The 23,383-nt window shown below is 38.7% G+C and overlaps 2 protein-coding genes across 2 annotated transcripts in view; one reads left to right on the top strand and one right to left on the bottom strand.

Annotated features, from left to right (window-relative positions):
• Window positions 1-23,383, top strand: part of LOC109413762 (protein fem-1 homolog CG6966) — a 275,206-nt gene that overhangs the window by 123,434 nt on the left and 128,389 nt on the right. The window lies entirely within an intron of this gene.
• On the bottom strand, window positions 21,768-22,452 carry LOC115265614 (uncharacterized; the record flags this gene model as incomplete). The annotated part of the gene is given in 1 exon segment (XM_062859913.1): window positions 21,768-22,452. A coding segment is annotated over 1 exon segment (363 nt), but the record flags the coding sequence as incomplete, so codon positions are not given.

Genomic DNA, 23,383 nt, shown 5'->3' with positions numbered 1-23,383 from the left:
CTGTAAATCTTAGGATATTTCTATTGTAGCGAATGCTTGCGAAATATAATCTACGCTACTCTTAGAACCTCAGAGTGCAATTCTGATAACTTAGCAACATTCACTTGGTGATCTAGGTCATCCAAACTATTCTGGAATTAAGACCTTCAAGCTCTATAAGCTCTACTCTTGTATCTCTTTACTTTAGTCTTCCACGATTACCTCTGTTGTATCTAATAATGTTTTGAGTATTTCTTTGTGTTGCTTGTGCATCTACTGACATACAAATGATCTTTTTATGGTATTTGAAAGTGTCGGAAATTGTTCAAGCATTCCTCTAGGCGTCCCTCGGAAATTCCTCCAGGAGTCTCTCAGGAATTCACCGTGATGTTCTCCGAGAACATCTACGAGTTATTAGGGAATGCCTCAGGACTTCCCGTGAAATTCTTCAGGAGTTTTCCAGCAGTTACTCGACAATTTATTCAGGAGCTATGCTGGAATTCCTTCAGGAGTTCATCAGGAATTACTTCAAGAACTTTTCGAAAAATCCTGCAGGAGTTCCTCGGGAATTCCTCCAGAAATTCTACGTGGATTCCTCCAAGAAGTTTTCCAGGGATTCCTCCAGGAATTTTCTTAGGAATTTATCCAGGGATTCCTCCAGCGATTTCTCTAGAAATTCTTCCAGGGATTCCTTCGAGAATTCCTCCATGGACTCATCAAGGAGTTCAGTCAGGGATTTCTCCAGAGCTCCTCCAGGAATTTATCTAAGATTTCCTCCAACAACTAATCCAGGGATTTCTTCAGGATTCAAGGGATTCTTCCAGAAATTCTTCCAGGGATTCCTCCAGAGTTTCCCCCAGGAAATCTTCTAGGCAATACTCCAAAAGATTCTCCTGAGAATTTCTCCGGGTATAATCTTCCCGGGTAATTTCTCCAGAAATTCCTTCAGGAATACCTCCAGGAATTTCTTCATGAATAACTGCTAATTTATATATGAATACATCAAGGGATTCCTTCAGAAATTCCTCCACGGTGTCCTCAAGAAATTCTTCCAGGAGTTCCTCCAGAAATACCTCCAGGAATTCCTCCACAAAATTATCCCAGTATACCTCCAGCAATTCCAACAAGGATTCTTTCCGGAATTCCTCACAGGGATTCCTCCTTAAATTATTTCAGGAATTCCATCAGTAATTCCTCCAGGGATTCCTCCAGGAATTCTTCCTGGATATACTCCAGGATATATTCCAAAAATTCTTCAAGCAAATACTCCAGGAGTTCTTTCAGGAATTACTCCAGGAATATCTCCAGGAATGACTCAACGAATTCCTTCTGGAATTACTACAGGAAATAGTCTAGGAATTGTTCCGGAAAACACCCCAGGAATTCCTTCAAGAAATATTCTAGGAATTCTTCCAGGAATTACTACAGGAATTTCTCCAGAAATTCCTTCAATGCCAGTTCTCGCAGGAAATACCTCACATGAATTCGGAATTACTCGCATGAATAACTCCATAAATTCTTACAGGAAATAATTCATGAAATCCTCCAGAAATTAAAAATTGAACAAAATCAATTCTAAATTTCCTCGCAGTTCAAGGAAATCCTTGAGAAATTCCTCTAAGAATTTCCCTGGGAAACTCTTTAAAACTTCCTTCACAAATTACTACATGAATTCTAGCAGAATGTACTCCAGGAATTCCTCCAGGGTATTCTCCAGAAATTACTTCAAGAAATTCTTGAATAAATTCTTGGAAGTATTCTTGTAGGAATTCCTGAAAAAATCTTCAAGGAATCCCTGGAGAAATTCCTAGAGAGATTCTTGGAGGATTTCCTGAAGGAATTCTTGGAGGAATTCTCGGGGATATTCCAATAGGCATTTCTGAAGGAATTTGGCATTTCTGAAGGTATTTATTGAAAAACCCTGGAGGTTTTCATAGAGAAATTTATAAAGGAATCCTTGGCCAAATTGCAAGACGGATTCCTGGAGGAATTTTGACATAAATATTGGAGCAGGTCTTGGAGAAATTTTTATTAGAGTTCCTGTTGGACTTCTTGAAAAAAATTCTGAAAGAATTCCTTGAAGGAATTCTCGGTGGAATCCCTGGAGTTGTCTCGGGAGTATTTTCTTGAGGAATTTCTGGAGGTTTTCTGAAGAATCTAGGAGGTATTCATAAAGGAATTTCTGGAGAATTTTTTAATTTCTGGAATTTCTGGAGATTTTTTTTTTAATTTTTGAAGGAATTTATTGAAAAATCCCTGGAGGAATTTCTGGCGAAATTCCTGAAGGGATTATTGGTAGATATATTAGAGGGTTCTCTGGTAAAATTCTTGGAGAAGGTACAGTAGGAGTTTTTGGAATTCCTGGAGGGATTCTTGGAAGAATTCTAGACAGATGTCTTGGAGGAGTCTGTGGATGAATTCTTTGAGAAATTCCTTCTGAAGGAATTTCCGGAGAAATTTCTTGGGGAATTGCTGGAGGAAACTCTGGAAGAGCCTCTGGAAAAATTTCTGGAAGAATCCGTTGAATCCTGAAGAAATCCCTGGGTTAGTTGCTGGAGGAAATCTTGGAAGAACTTCTGAGGGAGCTATGGAGGAATTCTTGGAGGAATACCTGAATGAATTCCTGGATAAATCCATGGAGGAATCCATGCAGGAATCCCTGGGGGAATCACTAGAAGAACTTCTAGAGAAACCGCCGGAGGAATCCCTGGAAAATTTCCTGGAGGAACTCTTGGGAAAACTTCCTTGATGAGTTTTTAGGGAACACATGAAGAAATCCTTGGGAGACTCCCGTGGAATCCTCGGGGAATTTCTGGCGTAATTCCCGAGGAACTACTGCAGGATTTTTCGAAAAGTTTTTGAAGTAATTCCTGAGGAACTCCTGAAGGAATTTCAGCATAGCTCCTGAATAAATTTTCGAGAAACTGCTGGGAAACTTCTGAAGAATTTCTCGGGAAGTCCTGAGACACTCTGTAACATCTTAAGAGATTGCGCATTCCTATCACGCATTTAGAACACGGAAAATCACATTTCCTCACATTTATTTATCTTCTTTTTTTTTCTTATATTCTTCATCTCCCTATGCTAACTTCCCTAATCGTATCTTCCCTAACGTTTCGTGCACCATCTTCCGCCTCCATGAAGCAACAGCGTACCCAGTCCTGCCAACGTTCTTCTTTCCGCCGCCTCGGTGTCGCCGGAAATGCCACGAGTCTTGTTCCCGAACCCATGTATCTGCCGGGAATATGGTCTAGGGTAACAGTAGAATTTTGGACCCCCTTATCCGCACTAAACTCTTCATGCTGTAAGTGATTTGACTACATCCTCGACCACATCTAGCTTGCTTCCCGAGCCGGCTACTACTGCTGACCCGTAGAAAAGTTCTCGAACCGGACCTCGCTTCGACCGACGATACGATTTCTGCTACGCTACACAAGAATGAGATAATTGCTCACCAGAGAACCGACGCTAGTCTCATCTTTCTGCTTCTCTCATCGGCGTGCGTGGTGTGCTTTACATCACCCGAAAGCTCTCTGGCCACATCTCAATCGTACGTCTTGTTCGCCAAAGTCGGCGATAGAACTAGTGATCATCGTTGTCGCGTTGTCGTGTAGATGACGGAGTATGTGTAGCCAAACTGTCGCCTGTACTGAACTGAGGTATATGTGGTTTTGGTTGATGATGGATAGAATCGACGGGTCTGTTGCAGGGGCTCTCAACACGTGGTGCACGAATCATATCATTCTCCATGCTCGAAATCTAGGACTTTTTTCTAATTCACATTTCAAACGTAACAACTCGTAGAGATATTCTCGGAGAACATCACGATGAATTCCTGAGGGACTCCTGGAGGGATTTCCGAGGAACGCCTAGAGGAATTCTTGGGTAATTTCCGACACTTCCAAATACCATAAAGAACATTTGTATGTCAGTGGATGCACAAGTAACACAAATACGCAACAAATTATGATATACATCAGAGGTAATCGTGGAAGAAGTACATCGATAAAATAAAGATATACAAGAGTAGAGCTTGTAGAGCTTGAAGGTCTTAATTCCAGAATAGTTTGGATGACCTAGATCACCAAGTGAATGTTGCTAAGTTATCAGAATTGCACTCTGAGGTTCTAAGAGTAGCGTAGATTATATTTCGCAAGCATTCGCTACAATAGAAATATCCTAAGATTTACAGATATTGCGACCCATACTTCAAAATACATTGGGTCCATTTGTATGCCAGTGGACACCCAAATAGCAACAAATACAGATACTCGTAATATAATGAGGTGCAACAGACACAATCGTGAAAGAATAATGCCGATAGAGTGAAGAAAAACAAGCGTAGAGCCTGTAGACCTTGAAGTTCCTAATTCCAGAATAGTTTGGAAAGCCTGGAATATCCCATGAATGTACCAAAAGCATTATGGATATGCACTGAGGTTCCATCAGCATTATAGACTACATTCCACGAAAAATTTTCACAACTAAAGCAAGAGACAGTATGTAGATATCGTAAGCCAAACTTCAAAGTGTATTAGAGGCCATTTGTATTTCACGGAATGTCCAACTTCCATAATATCAAGTTGTTCATAGCATTGTAAGATGTAATGGACATCAACGTGACTAAATTTCTTGAACAGAGTGCACACAAACGATGGTAGATGTTTTAGATCTTAAGAAAATGAATTCCAGAGTAGTTTGGATGACCTAGATCACCCAATTCATGTACCATGAATTTTCTAGGGGTGCTTTGAGGCTTTTTGAGTACCGTAGACAATGTTCTGTAATCATTCATCGTGTATAAAATTTGGTTGAGAATGTCAGATTTGTGTCACAAACTTCAGAGTACTTTGGAGGCCTTAGAGTAGCTCTGGGATCAAAACTTCAACAGACTATGATGGGTAGTAATACTTTGCATGTCTAGGACCAGTGAAAACTATTGATGATTAGCAAAACGATGAAATTTGAGCAAAAACATGTAGAATTTATAAAAAATACAAAAAAAAGCCACGTACTTTCGCCTCCCCGCAAAAGGGGGGAGGGTGCAAAGGGGGGAGGTACCATGCATTTCTTAGCACAACTATTCCCCTTGACTATAAAAAAAAATTCGGGGTAAAATGTTTTAAAACAAAGAAGATATTGCATTTCTGCCAAAAGTAGATCGTCCCGGGTGTTTGCGGGATAATCTTTGGAGAAATTTTTTAAGAAAGGCATGGGCAGGAGTGCATTTCATAAGGATATTGGAGCAATCTTTGGGGAAATTCTTGCTTGAATCACTCCAAGAAATTCTGCGAGAATCTTCTTTCTTTAAAAAATATTGAAAGAATCCATAAAGAAATTTATAGCGGTGTCTCTGAAGGAAATCATGGATAAAGTTCTTGGGCAGTACAGCAGAAGGAATATATTTATTATTATATAAAATAATTGCAGGAATTAAACGGCTACGCAGTCTTCAATACGGAAAACGCAGTCTTCAATACGGGAAACGGCATTGGTGGCCCAAAGTTTCGACACTGGGGTTTTGTGTCATCACAAAACCCCAGTGTTGAAGCGTCGGGCAAACAATAAATCTTATTTTCCGTACACTGAAAGACTGCTCTCGGTAATGAGCAGCATAAAAATGTTTTCAAATTTACCATGACAAAACGTAATCATCGACCAACAAATGCTTCTTCTGTGTATTTTGTTTGCTCCCATATCAACCGGTTCGATAGCCTAGTGGTAGCGTGCAAGCGTGCGAGCTCATGGTTCTTTGTGCGAATCCGGTTGTCAACAACAACTTTTTTAAATGTAAATCGGGTCCATAGTAAAATTGAAAGCATTAATCTGTTGAAATGAACCGAAAATCTGTCTGCACAAATTTAGTGGCGTTGTGTATTTAAATTGACCCTCAGAATTGTAATTTCAACCGCAAGCCGTCTTTTAGTGTATTGAAGACTATGTAGCCGTTTAATTCCTGCAGTAAACTTCTCAGTCGATCCGCCAAGAGATGTAAAAAAAAATTGAGGAATCTTTTAAAGAACTCTTGTTGAACTCATAGAAGGACTATCTGCAAGAATGTATTACGGTTTTTGTTTACATTTAGTTTAACTTGTTGTGGTTAATCTTATAGGCAACGTAAACAAAAGAATGTTTGAACACATTCAAGTATGAGTAATAACATAATTATTGAGACTATTAACATCACATAAAAAAGAATCAAAAGATGAAAAAAATATGGATAACTGTTATCGCTCAACAGCACAATTGCGCTGGTTCGTCACGAAAGGGTTATCTACACTATTTTACATCAAGGGTGCACCTAACACCATTCCCCCGAACTAGTGCTTACTCAGCTGAGTTTATCATCGACGAGGATGCTCCGAAATTTATCGACCGGTTTGGCTTCTTTCACCTTGATTTGCATCGAATAAAAGAGCCAATTGATTTTGAAGGCCGTCACTGGAAGCTGTTGAAGCTGGTGCTCATGAAACTTGTTTTTTTTTCTTCGAGAGAGAAGATAGAGAGATGAGATGTTCCTTGACCTTGGTGCGTTGTTGTTCGTGCGGTAACGGTTCGAAAAAAAGGTTTGCTTTGCTAGATGCTTCAAATTCCGGTGGTTGGAAGCGACCCTTAGGCAAGGTTAGCATATTTTGGAGTCGGTGATCTTTGATGACGTCTATATGGCTAAGCCGATGAATGCAAAGTTATTTAGCAAGACTATGAAGTAGGGGTTCGCTTTCCGGTACGGTTCAAGAGCTTTTCGTCAACAGATTTTTTTTTATTTCCATAAGTAAGTAGGTTTGTAGAACATTTTCGTGTCATAAAACTAATGCTAAAAATCTCACTGAGATGAGACAAAATAGACTATAGATATTAAGCTACTATCAAGTGATCGCTACTTTCTTCTTTTTCTTCTTTGTTTTACTACTTGATTGTCTCATCGCCACACATTCTTCCCAAACCTTGTTTGAATAACGAAAACCTCATCGCGTCTAGAGAGTAATATTAAGAAGAGCGAAATATAGGTAACAACATCAACCCGCTTGCATCGATGGGAAACAGGCATATCTATCTCCTTCTGAGGTTCCTCACGTTTGTCACGACGCCAAGACGGTGGTGTTTGATTGTTTGTTTGTTTGTTTGCTCGCTTACTTGCTCTGGGATAGAAAGTATTATACCTATGCTAGATGCAGCTGTTCGTTTCATACCCCAAGAAAAAGTGCAAAGATCTAGTAAAACCAATCGTTGTCGTAGACTACTCTACCGACGAACACTAGTGCTAGGTGAAGAACGACATAAGGAGATTGCAACACGCTGAAACTGCTGGCTGCTGTTGTATAATCACAACAAGTCGGCTAGGCAAGAAGGGAAGCTCTGTTGAGAGGTACGAGTACGTGAAATCAAAATAAGTATAAACGTGTTTCACGTAGATAGAGTAGACGATGGCTCCGTCTTCAGTTGGTAGAAAGGGCCAATGTTTGCCATCGGTAAATTTGCTTACAGCAGCGATAGTGTGCTAGCTTCTCGGCTGGAGAGTTTCCTCTGTTTGGAGTGGATGAGTCGATGAACCATGCTATTGATATTTATACTATTCAAAGTTGTGGTAGTTCTGAGATAATTGTTAAACATATGGAGATCATACGACGCCAGAAAAACACACTTTTGCTAACATGCTTCCATGAGCTATGTAGTATCGTTTATGGAAAAGCGTTCCATCAGAACCGCTTGATGTTGTAACAACTTGTATTACACAAAGTTGTGTTTCACTGTACTACTAATATTTCTAAATTTATAAAATGCCGTCTAGTCACTACCGTCTCTGATTTGTATGCAGAATGTGCTGCCCGTCCCTTTATTATTACTTTTACAAGTTATGCAATCTGTAGACTTTGACGCACTACCTGGAAAACAATCAACCAATCACTTTACGTCTTGCATCCACGCACCAAACGTGAACCTTCTGCCACAAAACCATGTCCAAATTAACTTCGACATCCGCATGAACTTGTGCAGACGCAATGGTAAATACGGTCTGCCATGGGTGAGAGATTGTATCACTTTCTTACCTGCCCCACGTTGAGAATCGACTTGACGTAGCAGACGTCAATCTCGTCTCAAAATAGAAGACTCACACACTGAAGCCTACTCTCAAACAGCTGTCTTACTGGTTCCTTGTGTGAGTGTAATAGCATCTATGGGCAATCAATCAAGCTCAAGCTCAATCAATTGAATAAATTAATTAAGACTTCATTGATATTATTCTAATGCCGTTTTCCCTTCTTTTTTTCCTTTCAGGTGAGTCGCTAATAGACCAACACAAACATGAAACAGTGGGTATGGGTAGCCTCTTCAGCAATATAGTCAAATGATTTAGTACATACAGTTTCAATCGATTGTATAAAATAACTACATTTCAATAATAATAATTATTCTTTTTTTCGCTGGTTCCAAGATTCCAATGGAATTTATTCCTTCTTCAGCTTCTTCAGTTTTGTTTCGGGATACTAGAAGGAATTTATACCGACTAATGGAAAAAATACTCATGCAGCCGCAGGCGCAATATACAGGGTATTAGGTTCATGAATGCAAACTTTTTAAAGGGTGATAGAGGTGAAAAAAATGTTCTACGCATGATTAAATCTCAACCGTTACGTAGTTATTGAACTTTTCATGTTTTTGATTATTATTGCCTTAACTGGCAATAACTTTAAAATGGTCAAATTTATCGCAACTTTTTTACCCTTATTCGAAAGATTATCGAATTTTCTATCAAATGGCATCTTTGAATCGATTGGTTTAGTTAAGTAACTAAGTTTTCTAGAGCAAATAGTTAAAAATAGTGTGTTTTAATTTGGTTATGTCAATTATCTTTGAAACATGCGTAATAAATTAAAAATCTTTTTTTAACAAAGTTGTGGCCCCAGTTCCACTCTACAATTCGTTCTTTGATGCCAAACTTCTAGCTGTAATCGTTACTTGCAATTTTGATTTAAATGTGCGGCAAAAAGCGCAAATTTATGATCTGTTTGCTCTAGAAAACTTAGTTTTCCAACTAAACCAATTGTTTCAAAGATGCCATTTGATAGAAAATTCAATAATCTTTCGAATAAGGGTAAAAAACTGCGATAATTTTCACCATTTTCAAGTTAAAGCCTGTTAAGGCAACAAGAAGCAAAAACATAGGAAGTTCAATAACTACGTAACGGTTGAGATTTGACCATATGCGTAGAACATTTTTTTTTTCACCATTTATGGTCTTCTATCACCATTTGAGAAGTTTGCACTCAGTAACCTAACATGCTAACACCTATTGTAGGGTTGAATTACAAGTTTTATTTTTGTGTTGAATGTGCTATTTTAACTTAAACATGTTCCTAAGTTTAATTTACATTTATAGTGCTCTGGAGTAAAAGAGCACCATGGGATCGGAGCAATCTAATTTTTGATGGCCTACATTTAGATCATTTCGGGCAAAAATCAAGTATCAAATAAGTGAATCGTTCCCTAACAGGAACATCAAAATAGTAATGTCTCGTATTAAAATTTGAATCAGGTTGCCCCCTTAGGATAAGAAATTCCTAGACAAAACTCAAGCTATGAAAACAACTAATGCCGCAAACAAAAGGCAAACAGCCAGGAAAAATACAAATACAGGATTTGACTGATGGACCAACAACAATTATGAAACCTCATCATCCTGGGTTCGGAAATTATTATCCACTAGGGTAACAGGGCAAAATTTCTGTTATGTGTTGTGTATGTTCGTATGTGATGTCCTAGCTCATTACACATTTGTAAGGTTCCACTACAATACGGTGTACTTTTGTAGTGCTCCATTATTGTTTCGTAATAATTTTTATTCCCATTTTTTGTCGCCATTCTATGTAGTATAGTGTCGTTCTTAGGTATGGATTGGTGAGCTTGTTCCTTATCAAAAGTTATAAATAAAAAGCAGTATTCAACTCTTGTTAATACTCAACATTTATTCAATGCCCTCATGTGATCAAATATTATAAGGTTCGTCACTGTCATAGTTTGTTGTTTGATTTTTTGCATTCATGGACATTTTTGAATGATTCATCGCTTCAGATGACAACGTGTTGATTTTTCTGTCAGAATTATAAAAAAAACTGTGTAATTAGCAAATTGAGAGATAAATTGTATAAAAAAATCGCGTTCTGATGGGATTTGAACCCGCTACTCTGTATTCGCTAGACCGGCGCTTTAACAAACTATGCCACAGATCATAGGAGCGCCCATGGTGTGGGCTCGGAGTCAACATTTTTAAAAGTGGTTGAGAATTAAAAAATAATAATTTTACGTTTTTGAGAGATTTCATTCTACTCAAAAGTTTGTCCACAATTTCAACTTGAATTCGATAAAGAATCCCAGAAAGAAAAAAAAAATAGGAAAGTCTTCGTTAGGGTTTATCTAGGAACGCTGTTAAAATTTTCCTGGAATACCCGTTGCAAGTTTCTTCAGCTATACTATAAGATTTTTTTTCTAAACATTTATTTGACGGGCTTGGTGGTCTAGTGGCTACCGCTTCTGATTCGTATGCAGAAGGGCTTGGGTTCAATCCCTGGCCCGTCCCTTTCATCCTACTTTGTATCTTTCTAACCACTTTCTCTCTCTCTCTTTTCTCTACATATATAACTCATGTATATTCATATGTTCATAGCTATCGCTAGAACCAGAAACGTTTCCCTTCCTTTCAAATTCTACAGCACAGTGTATATAACGCCTGCAAATTATGCAACCAAAGCGAACTATGCCGCTTGTCCTTCATTGTAATCACCACACAATCTATCTCCTTACGAACACTATAAATATCCCCGTATCTATGGATCGCATCACCGACCCAACGGTGACTCCCAGATCTCCCATCCTTTCCGTCTAACAAATACCCCAGTCCGTGCTGGTTGTAGGGATGCAGAGGTGCTCTCGGTCTTTAGTAGCAACAACCAACACACTAACATTCCTTTCCCTTCCCAACTGACTATAAGGACGTGGCCGGCGCCGTTATTGATCAAACATGCACGAGCTGCTTAAATTGTACTTTAAGAATAAGTGGAGTGTCCCAGCACTTATTCATTTCGATCTCAGTGCAATTGGTACCAGCTCAGATCAATCACGGAGGAGCAACCATTGCACAGTGGTCCACGAACCAGATTTACGAGGAAAGATGCATTCAACGTCTTCAAATGAGTTTTAGACAAATATAGTCTTCTACAAAGTTGTCCCTAATAATAAGGCCCTCTTTCCAATGTGCATGAAAATTAGGGTGGCCCATATTTTCAAAGAAATTGGTAACCCAACTTTTTCATTTGCAAGAATAACTATATACATTTTTCGGGAAAGTTGTAGATCTATCAATTTTGAGCAAGTTTGCTGAAGACACTTTTTATGTATCTTTAAAATTGACCGATCTAGAGGTATTTTTCTGAATAAGCTTAGGGTGGTTCAATAAAAACTGGTTTTCTGGCGTTAACTTTTTTTGTTTCGATTTTTCATCAAAGTCGCCCAAGAAACACTTGTAGAGCATTTGAAGACGCGTCGTTTCGTGCGCTGAGATGGTCGTTATCTCTTTTGGTTCAAAAGTTACAGGGGGTTTCTTAAAAAAATCTTAGTTTTTTAAAAAGGTGTTATGACAGTATTTGTGTGCTTGATCGCTATTGATACGGTTTGTTTTTGCGTGCTGAAAGTTTCAACGATTTTTTTTTTGTGAATGATAACGCATAAAATTGTTGCCTCCGTTGTGTAGTAACATTCGCATCCCCTTAATCTGTTGCACATAGTTCTGACACGTTTAACCACCGGGAAGTGTAATTAAACCAGCTTTGAATTTATCCGACGTAGTCACCGAAGCTCAATATGTCGCACATTCGAGCTAAAACAATAGTGTGCAATAAGTGTTCGCACATTATCGACCGTGACAATGAACGCTATACTATATGCGAAGGCAGATGCGCAAAGCGATATCATGCTGCTTGTGTAGAACTAGCAGACGCAACTGTGTCTGCACTCTTTGCTAAAAATGTATTGTGGATGTGTGATGGTTGTCTTGAGCACTACTGCAATACTCGTGACACCAATGACGACAATACAGAGCAACACGATCATTCGTCCGGGAATCCAACTACTTTTGAAACCGATATTGCTGAGCTGAAACTCAAAGTTGCCGAAATCATTGAAACGCTCTCCATGGTCCTCCCCGAAGATGTACACCACGAACAAGATAAAGTGGTACACTCAACTCCTGTGCTGCCGAATCAAGGATGCCTTTTCAATGGAACCAAAAGTGATCATAACGATGTGCCTGAAATGCCGAATACAACTGTCGACCAAGCTGCTTGCTCAACTCAAGCCGAGTGTGGAGAAACTTTTTCTGTGTTTATCACGAATATTTCGATTCATACCACTGTGGGTGATATAGACCAACTTGTGCGTAAATGTCTCAAAACCAACGAATCAGATAAAATTAATGTTAAGATGCTGGTACCGAAAGGAAGAAAATTAAATGAATTAGACTATGTTTCTTTCAAAGTAACTGTGGATAGTCGATTGAAGCCGTTAGCAATGAAACCTTCTACATGGCCTAAAGGTGTAAAATACCGCGAGTTTATAAATCACAGTTTTTCATGGCATACATACAACGGATAAGGTTATAGAGTTCATTTAGTTTGCGTTATATATCAAATATGTTTAAGTGTTTCTTTAGAAAATGTTTCATTTTATGTGTGTGAAAAACGTAAAAGTATGCTTTGTTATGTTATGCTAAAATATGTTTGATCTTGTCTCTGATTATTAGTGTGGCCTGTTTCTGTGCATAAGGATTTGTTATGTAAAATTTTAGATTATAAGATTTCAATGAGATCGAAAAGATCAGTTGGAAGTATTTAAATAAATAAATAAATTACCAAAAATGTAAATAAATAAATTACCAAAATGACGGGTTGGGGCAAACATAAAAAATATCTTTTGCCCGCATTCAAAAGAAGAAATGTTGTTATAAAACATATCAAAAAACTAGAGAGGTGTTATTTTTGTAACTCAAGTGAAAAATACTTGAAAAGTGCATATTTTTTCTAGAAAATCATCAATAAGGTACACCGGGGCAAGTTGAAACAAGTGGGGCAAGATGAAACAGCGGGTTTACATGTTGTTATCCAATGATGGTGAACATCTTAAACGCCTTAACACATAGTTTTTTATTCAAGTAATCTTTTGGCGAAAGAAAAATTTCCAAATTGTATTGAAATCTATTCCAAAACTTCGTGTTTCATCTTGCCCCACCCGTTTCAACTTGCCCCGGTGTACCTTATCTTTTGAACGGAATGACGTAGCAACATTTTCAGCGCACGAAAATGCGCGTTTTTGAAAGCTCTAAAAGTGGTTCTTAGGTGACTTTGACGAGAAATTTGAAACAAAAAAGACGCAAACGACGCGTCTACAAGTGTTTCTTGGGCGACTTTGATGAAAAATCGAAACTGAAAAGATTAACGCCAGAAAACCGATTTTTCTTGAACCACCCTAAGCTTATTCAGAAAAATATCTCTAGATCGGTCAATTTTAAAGCTACATAAAATTTGTCTTCAGCGAGTTTGCTCAAAATTGATAGATCTACAACTTTCCCGAAGAATGTATATAGTTATTCTTGCAAATAAAAAAGTTTGAGTCCCAATTTGTTTGAAAATATGGACCACCCTAACTTTCATGTATATTGAAAAGAGGGCCTTATTTTTAGGAACAACTTTGTAGAAGACCATATTAATCTAGAAAACTATTTGAAGGCGCTGAATGCATCTTTCCTCGTAAATCTGTTTCGTGGACCATTGTGCATTGACATGTATAGTCAGATTTGATCGTTTTTAATCGTTGATTGATCTAAACATTTCTTTGAAAATAGACATTTTTATAAGAATGTCTACAAATACCTTGGATAATATTCTGCAAACTGCTTTAAATAAAATGATATTCCAATAAGCCAACCTTAGCTTAACAACATTTATTTGTATTTAAAGCATTTGGTGGACTTAAAGTGAAGTTTAAATAGTTCAATGAAAACTGGCTGGGGAGATGATGGACGTATATTTTAAGTTCTAGTTGGAGCAGAAAAACGGCTTAGGTTATCCAAGAACTCCCTTGAGTACAGGTCCTTGGATTTGCAAGCGTAATTAGTGATCTCTCAAGTGTATCAAGATTAAGTTTCGTGCTCTCATCTTATAATACACTGAAATTTCTTGAAACCGATTGGATACCCATAAGGCCTCCGTAAACTTACATTAAACTCTCTTAAACAATACTTAAGCCCCAAGAAACCACTTCAAGCCCTCCTGCAACCCATTAAAACCAAATGAAATCCCTCAGAAAGATACCCATAAGATCGTCATAGACTTCCGTTAAACTCTAATGAAGACCCCTGAAACCCCCCGAAGCACTATCCATCGCCCTGAAAGAACCAATAATCAACTGAAATGCCGTGAAACGTCTTGAAACCCCTTAAAAACACGAAGGCTCCTGTAGACTTCCCTAAAGTTCTACCCAAACGCCTTGAATTTCTCAGAATCACTTGAAACGCCTCGAAATACCCTCTACGACCCCGGTTAAGTTCCCGTATACTCTACCAATACCCTCTAAAACTGTCAAAACTCGCTGGAACTTATTAAAACTCTCTCAGTAGTCCCACTGATACTCTGGTAGACTTCATTTAAGCTTTACTGAAACCTCCTGAAGTCCCCTTGAACATTTCATGGAGGAGTACATGCCTCTGGAGCCGACCAAATGATACCTAATACCCCTTTAATCTCTCATAGCTTCTTTGAACGTCTTTAAATGTCCAGGAAAACTTCTGAAATTCCCGTAGATTAACTTAAACTCCAGCGAAATCCTCTGAAAACCTCAGATATCTACTGATACGTCTTGGAGGCTCTCAGATATCCCCTGGAACCCCCAGAGACACCCGGAGACCCCTGGAGACTTCCATAAAACCTTACTGAAGTCCCAAAAAACCACTTGAATTCCATTGAAACTGCTTGAAATGTCATGTTAGGTACACACTCACTGGAGTTGGGTTCGTTGCACTCACCTGATATTGCAGCACCAACGACTTACCCAAGCCACCGACAATCAATGCTGACAGCTGCGCTTATTGCAACCACCAGCCACCAGATACCGACGACCGTGCTCGCCCCGGTCGCCAGCCAACGTCGATGAAGTGCCGACAGCAGTGAACTTCACTGCCACCAGCGCGTCGTTCTCTCCGCCGAAGGACCACTCCTCGAATGCCGAAACACCTGATTCAGCTAGCCGTCGAAACCGTAGTGCCTTACTTACCACCGGATGCCGGAAGTGACACCGAATGAGGAAGAAAGGAAAATTAGGAAAGTAGGCTCCACCTATACGGAGCGCATTGAGTTAGAAAGCGCCTCGTTGGGGGCACGTCACTGAGGTTGAATGGATGGCACTTCTCTGTTCTGTACGCATTGGGCGCGTACATGTCATATCACATCACACGAAATCATTAGCAGTATTTTCGCCTATTTGACCTTATAGGGCTTTTATACAGCCAATATAGAGCAAGTCAGTTTTACACACGCACTGTGTTAGCAGCACGCAATGGTGAATTGACTGAGGGATTTATGAAACCTTCTGGAACATCTTAAAATACATCAGAAACTTTCTTAAGTTCTTGTGGAAAACTCTGATGTGCTCTGATGCTCCGAGCACTTCTCTGAAACTCCCAGAAGCGTTTTAAGCCTCTTTGAACTCCTATGGAACTACGCATGGCATCACCTTGAATTTTGTTAAACGCTCACCTCAATAACACGTTAATATCGAAGGTGTCTCAAAATTTAACCTTTCAGGACGCGCGCCATCAAGCAACCGAAAGTGCACCACACTCGCGCTGTATACGACGAGCGAGGTTTTTTGGTAGTGTTGTACTTTTTACAACAGCGCGCGTTCTGAAGGGTTAAATCTTCAAATATATTTGTTAAACCTAGAAGGAATCCTGGGAGCAATCAATGAAAGAATCCTGGAATAATCCTTGAAAGAATTCCAAGAGAAGTACCTGGGATAAATTTGGAGTGGAGGAATCCCTGGAAGCATCCCGGAAGGAATCTCTGAAGGAATGGCAGGAGAAAAAATGATTCCTGGAGAAATCATTAAAAAATAATCAAAATAATTCCAATAATCAAAAAAAGAGCTAAATCTTGGGTGAAATCTCTAAAGAAAATTCGGGTAGAATCAATGCAGGAATCACGGAAGAAATCTCTGAAGGAATACATAAAAGAATCCAGGAGAAATCCCTGAAGGAATCCCCAAATGAATCGCTTGGAGAAATCCCTAAAGAAAAACCGGGAAAATCAATAATAGAATTCCGGGTGGATTTATTGAAGGCATCCGAGAAGGAAGCTCGAAAGAAGTCCCTGAATGGATCTTAGAGTAACCATCTGAACCTCTGAATACCAATAACCCCTGGAAAAATCTCAAAAGGAATCAATTTGAAGATCCAAGAGAAGTTTCTGACGAAATCCCGAGAGAGGTCACTGAGAAAATTCCGGTGAAATTCATGAAGGTTTCCCGTGAAGAAACCTTGAATGAATGTGGAAGGGATTAACGGAGAAATCCCAGAAAGAATCTATGAAGGGGTCCTGGGAGGCATTCGTGAAGGAATTCTGGTAGGAATACCAAACGAAATCCTGCCAGGGATCCTGGGATAAACCCCAGGAAGAATCCTAGATAAATTACTGACGGAATCTCGGGAATAGTCTGTGCAAAGATCCCGAAAAAAATTCTTCAAGCATTCCTGGAAGAAAAAGTCACTAAGGAATATTCTAGAATGGAGAAATGCAGGAATGTTTGACAGAATCATGGAAAAATCTTTGAAGAAATTTCAAGAGAAATCGTTGAAGTAAACCCAGGTATTTAATGTAGGAAAGCCTGAAAAAAAATCCTGGGGAAAATCGCCGAAGGAAAACAAGGAAAAAAGCCCAAGAAATCCATAAAAGAGTTTCAGGAGAAATCAATAAAGAAATCCAAAGAGGAATATCTGATGGAATCTAGGGAAAATTGTTCAAGAATCAAGCGGAATCTTGGAAGGAATGCTGAAAGTAGTCCCGGGAGGAACTCTTGAAGAATTCTGAGAGAAACCAATGAAGAAATGTCGGAAGAAACCCCGAAAGAAATCTTTTAAGAATCCCTGGAAATATCTCTTAAAAAATATCTGAAAGATTTTTGGGAGAAATCCCTAAAAGAAATCCAGTAAAAACTAATGCAGAAATGTCTGGAATTCTGAGAGGAAATTCTAAAGGAATCCCGGGAGAAAACCCAAAACATATCCTATTCTGAACCCGAGGAAATATTCCGTGAAAAAATCGGAAGCAATCTCGGAAGTAATCTTAAAAAAAATCCCAGGAGGAATCACTGAAGAAATCCCTGCATACCGGAAAAAAACCATGAAGGAATATCTGGAAAAATCACTAAAGGAATGCTGGAATTCCCATCGGAATATCCGAAAAATATTATGAATAAATCCACGATACAGTTCTGGAGGAATACCAAAAGAAATTCCTAAAGAAAGTCAAGGCAGGACTAATGGAGCCATCTGGGAAAGAATTCCGGGGAAATCGCAGAAGGAACCGTGAAAAAATTTCAAAGAAAATTCCTGAAAATCCCATAGGAAATTAACCCTCTAATACCCAAATTTTTGATTTTGATCTAAATATCATTTTTCGTCATCTAAAATCGATTTAAACATGTTTTGAAAGATGATTCTTTTTAATTCTTGATTTCGTGAATTTCAGTTTTTGATTTTTCTAATTTTTATTTTTTAACATCCCCACACTTTTATATTTTTCCTGGAAGCCTATTTGGGGTACGGATTTTTTTGAGATGAAAATATTTTGAGATTTTATGGTTATTGTTGAAATATTATTATTTTAAATTTTTTCCACAGAAAATTTTATTTTCCGTGTAATTTTAAGTAAAATAATTTAAGAGTGTAATCGATCCCCTTAAACTAATTAACAAGGATAGGATGATTTGGGAAAAAATTAAAATATGTTAATTGTAGCGATTCAATACAAAATAAACAATGACTTCTAAAAGGTGACTAAAACATCAATTTTTCAATGATTTTCAAAAAATGTAAATACGCTTTATAATACACCAAAAACTATTTTGAGATATAAAAAACAGTCCTAAATATCAGCCAAAAATATAAAAAAATTGATTTTCCACGAAACAAAAATTACAAAAATGCTCAAACTATACCCCGTCTAAAGGCGGGATTGGGTATTAGAGGGTTAAGGAGAAACTTCAGAGAGTACCAATATGGCTGCCACAATGGCCGACTTGCACCCCTACTCACGTTTTCAAAAGCACAAATCTTAAAAATTCGTAAACAAATGCGGTCGATTTTGAAAAGCTGCCTCTTTTTGCAAGTGAGCAAAGCCAGGATAATCAAGTGCGACTTGGTTCGATGCTTTGTTCGTCAGATTTGTGCCTCTAAAGTTTGTATGCAAAATTGCAATGGGCTTTCTTGATGTTTCACCTTAAAGAAAGAATCCCGGGAGGAATCCCTGAAAGAATTATGGAGAGCTCCCTGACAGGACCTTAAGGAAAATATTTTTGATGCCGAGATGAACTTCTGAAAGAATCCCGGTAGCAATTCCAGGAGAAATTGTGAAACTAATACTTGAATGGATGTCATACAAATTTTGATATACTCGTAGAATTTCTAGGAGAATTTTTGTGATGGATCCCTTCTTGGGATACTCGGAAGGAATTACAATATGAAAACCTGGTTGAAATGTATGTAGAATCATCGGGTGGTATAGGGGAATATATATTACATATATAGCCATTCCATTGAAAAAGAATATATGTACTCGAAAATAAAACTACTCCGATATTGCTCAATTTAGGTAAGAATGATCTTTACCCAAAATAATTAAACCCGTTTATTTTTGTTTCGCCACTAGGGTGGCCATTTTGAAAATAGAGTGGTCCCAAAAAACGATATTACTTTTTTTTTAATCTTCGAACTGTCATAACTTTTGAACCAATTGACCGATTTGCAACCTTTTCCACGAATGAAAAGATTATAATTTCTAGTTTTAAGAAAAAATATAATAAAATAAACTTTAGTATTAAAAAATGATTGTAATAGCATTTTTTTATGATTTTTGCAATGTTGGACCACGTTGACTATCATTTTTATATTTTATAACATATCAAAAAAAAAAGAAATGTTCTTCAAGTCGTTTTTGTGCTTAATTTTATTTATTTATTTTTTTTAAATATCAACTTTTGTGCTCATATTTGTATGGAATGACCATGCGTCTCCATCACTTTGAAATTGCCGTTTATTTCATTTATTTTCATATATACACAGCTATAGGCTACTGGGAAAACTTCAGATAGTAAAAAACAATGATTACTTCAGGCATTCCTTCAGAAGTTTCTTCTGAATTCCTCCATAAATTCCTTCTGATTTTCCTACGGAAGTTTCTTCTCAGATTCCTCCCAGAGTTCTTTATAAGATTCATTCTTCAGCTTTTTCTGGAATTCCCCCAGGAGTGCCTTCAGAGATTGAAACTGCTGGAGTAATTTTAGAGGAAACTCCTGAGGGTCCCTCGAAGGAACCTCTGCTGAAATCTTAGAAAGAACTCTTTCTAAGGTTTCTGCAGAGGTTCCTTCGAGGGACCCTCAGCAGTTTCTCCTAAAAAGACTCCAGCAGTTTCTTCTGGTGTTTCTCCAGGAATTAAATCTGGGAATCTACAAGAAGTTTCTTCTTGGATTTGTCAAGAGGTTCCTTAGGATTTCCATTTTGAGAATTCCTCCAGCAGTTCCTTCTGGGATTCTTCAAAAGTTTCTTCTGTGATTTTTCAAGTGGTTTTTAGTGAGATTCTTCAAGAAGTTTCTTAGAGTCTTTCTCGAACTCCTCCAGAAACTGCTTCGAGAATTTCATCAGGAGTTCCCTTACGAATACCTCCTGAAGTTCCTTCTAGGATTCCTCCAAAACTTTCCAAGGTTAACCGGAAGTTGTTCCAGGGATTTATCCAAGAGTTCCTTCAAAGATTCATCCTTCTGGGAATTTCAATCCTGATTTCTTCCTGAATACACTCCTTTCTTTAAGGATTTCTTCAAGAGTCTTCTGGGAGTTCTTCAGAGATTCCTCCTTTGAAAATACCGAGATTTCTCCAATAATTACTTCCGGGATGCTTTCAAGAATTTTTTGTTGGATTCCTCAAGGAGTTCCTTTTGGGATTTCTCAAGAAGTTCATTCTGAGATCTCTCCAAGTTCTTTCTGAGATTGATCCAATATGTACAGTCTGTTCATATGATTTGAAATGATAAGTTTAAGGTTATATCAAACATATATTAAAAGTGATCTGTGAAGACATGCATTTCAAATAGTTTCGCAAAAGTAAAAAAAAGGTTGTGGAAGGTAAATTAGTTCATGATTTTAGATCAGGGAATAACTTGTCGAACTCAGCAAATTTCTTCATCATTGTTTTGCCACTCTATTCACTAATTTAAAAGCCAGAATTGATTCATCTTTCTCGATCTTTTCTTCACATGAGGTTCCTTCAGCAGCACCCTTGAAATCACTATTTACTCATCCAGCCATCCGGCACATAGAGAAAATCTGTTTACCATACCAATATTTATCCAAGCACCAACAACGTCCTCAAGTCCTCCAGTAGTAGTTTGAAAGTTCTTGGCACTTCACCACCGTCGCGTCGTCGTCTCGTTTGCTTTACCTTACCTTCTAACGCAGCCTCAATACCGCTAGAAGCGAGGACGGTCATTTGTACCAAGCTGCTGGAGCTCATTAACTCTAATATTTGCCTACTGGGTTGTTGTGGTACCTCTCTAGACGAGCGACGACGACGACAACAACGAAACCGGTTCTAAAGATTGAAATTAAACATAATTACAAGCAGCTCAACCAACTCATTCCCGACTTAATGCTATAGTGACTGGCGGGCGGGCGGACGGCAGAGAGTACCGAGTATTAACCATTCTCCAAGCACCTAGTACTTTACAGTGCAGTGCAAGCGTGTAAGTATTTGTTATTGGCGGGTATTGAATGTTTGCATGCAAGCATGCATTCTGCTGGCCATTGGTGGCGTCTAGTGCAATTGCAGCCGACGCAGTTCTTGGTAATAGCGTTTGCAACTTTGCCGAAGGTTGCCATTTAACCAAAGGTCGAGACGATGCATCGCCGATTAGTTTGACTTTGAGAAAGTTGCTGCATACTTTGTTTAAGTTCTGCTGGCGAAACAACTTCTCTCTACAATTGTATTCAAATTGAGCGATTTTAAATATCTCGTTTAAACCACCGCTCAGATCCCAATTTGGCACATGTAATAACAATAATTACGTATTCATGGCGATTGCTTCCTCATTCAGCAAACGGCGAACCGTGTCTTTCGCGCTGAAGAATGAAGTTCCCGCTGGTTGGAAGTGTTAAACAAGTGATGTGTCAGTCATTGAACAGTGCTCTGAAACATCAATCCCCATTCGTAGACAAGTGGTAATGCCGAAAACTGAAAGCACTTACTCTTGGTTAAACTTGAAATTAATTATCGGGCTATGGACTGTAACGGTCGCCAAGTCATTGTAGGCGGATCTTTTTAACTGATTTTATTTGGGAAGTTTCAAATGAGTCATTTGTCTACTAGATAACCTATAGCTAGACAGATAGGTTGTATTCTTTCATGGGCACATGATTACCTCTTTTCTGGTTTCCTTATCCATTAGCCGTTTTAGCGCGTTTTGAGGGGTTTTCAACATTTTTGTTTTGTTTTTATTTATGGGTATTTAAATTTAAGCTAATTCCACACTAGTTTTCAAATTAGAATAGAGAATCTTTCAATGATTATATCCTAAAATAATTTTTTATCAATGCATTTCCAATACATATACAATTAATCCAATATTGTCGTTTTAAAAACACATTCTTCAAATTGTATTCACTTCGCACTTGTCTTCTAGTTTAGCAGTCAACTCACATCATACATAAAACTGGCAGAGTTTTTCGATTTAGCACCGTCCACTATTCAAGGCCCAAGCAGAGCAGTACATTTACTGCTCCAGCGGAGCTCCAGTTATCCGTCAATTAACGCTAGGATTCCGCCCAAGCAGACCTCCGAAGAAGTTCCCAATTCGCGACAATATTCCTGGCATCCCTGCATCGCTCTCGGCCGTCGGAACTTCCACCGGTGCATTCCCAAACACGTACGGCACTCCGTCCACGATGTTGATCGTCAGATTGGCAACATTCCCCTGCGGAAGCCGTATCACCTGGTTGCCCACCTGTATAAAGGAATCACTTCTCCCGGCCCTCGGTAAATCATCCGGCAGTGTTGCCAGCGGAACGTCCCGACGTCCCCGGGTGATGGTGAGACCGTTGATGACGGTCCCGTTGTCGATCATGGCGCTGGTGTTCTGGCGGTTTCCGATGGCGATGTTGGCCATTATGGGTCGAAGTGTCGTTGCAGAGCTGCTAGAACTGGATGTGGCAGTGTTGCCACTGCTGGTACTGGTGGGTGGCAGCAGGTAGTTCCATGGGAACCAAAAAATTGGCACCCCAAGCGTAGAAGGGAGCTGAGAAAATAGATTGCAATTAGATAGGAGATACAAAGATTCGTATTGAGTAGACTTACCACACATAACGCCGATGCAACTACAAAACAATACTTAATGAATGTCATTCTGAAAAGGAACTGGTAGTTAGCGAAAGTCGGAAGCGATGTTTTATACTTGATGTAGAACATTGAATAGCACTCGGTAAATGTTTACTCAAATGTTGTCAGTAGCTAGCGTATTCAAATTTCAAGGAACGCATCATTGAGAACAGATGCATCAATGGAATTCATAATCAAAACTGATAGTGTTTGCAATATACTATGGTCATTTATTTACGGTATAAGTACTTCGTAAATTGGATATAAAAACAAACATGTTTCTTATCCCATCTTTACCATGTAGACCATGAACTGGTGGGTGATACCTTGTGGTAGTGAATGGAGTTGATTCACTTGTCTACGTTATCCACGCCGTTCAGATGTTCATCGAAGTTCTGCTTCCATTTTTCAAATGATATTACCCCAGTTCATCAAGAAGCTATCGCACAGCAGTTCCATATCCTTGTATTTGAATTCTTCTTAGCGGCGTTTTTTTTCTTTTCTCGTGAAAGAGATGGGTCTACTACTGCTTGCACTTCTGTTTCACGTTCTGCCAGATTCATGCTATAGCATTACCACACGCTCTGCGTTCACCTCCCTACAAACTCCTCGTCGAACCATTTGTTCCATCCTCTCTGTTCGACGCATCCGATGGTGATCTGCAAAGCAAGTGCAAAAACATACAAAATTTTACAATAAATTTTCTCATTTTGTTTCCATTA

This window comes from Aedes albopictus, chromosome 3 (assembly GCF_035046485.1).
Source record: "Aedes albopictus strain Foshan chromosome 3, AalbF5, whole genome shotgun sequence".
NCBI classification, from domain to species: Eukaryota; Metazoa; Arthropoda; class Insecta; order Diptera; family Culicidae; genus Aedes; species Aedes albopictus.
Note: the sequence above shows the minus strand (reverse complement) of the source record. Positions and strands in the feature narration are given on the sequence as shown.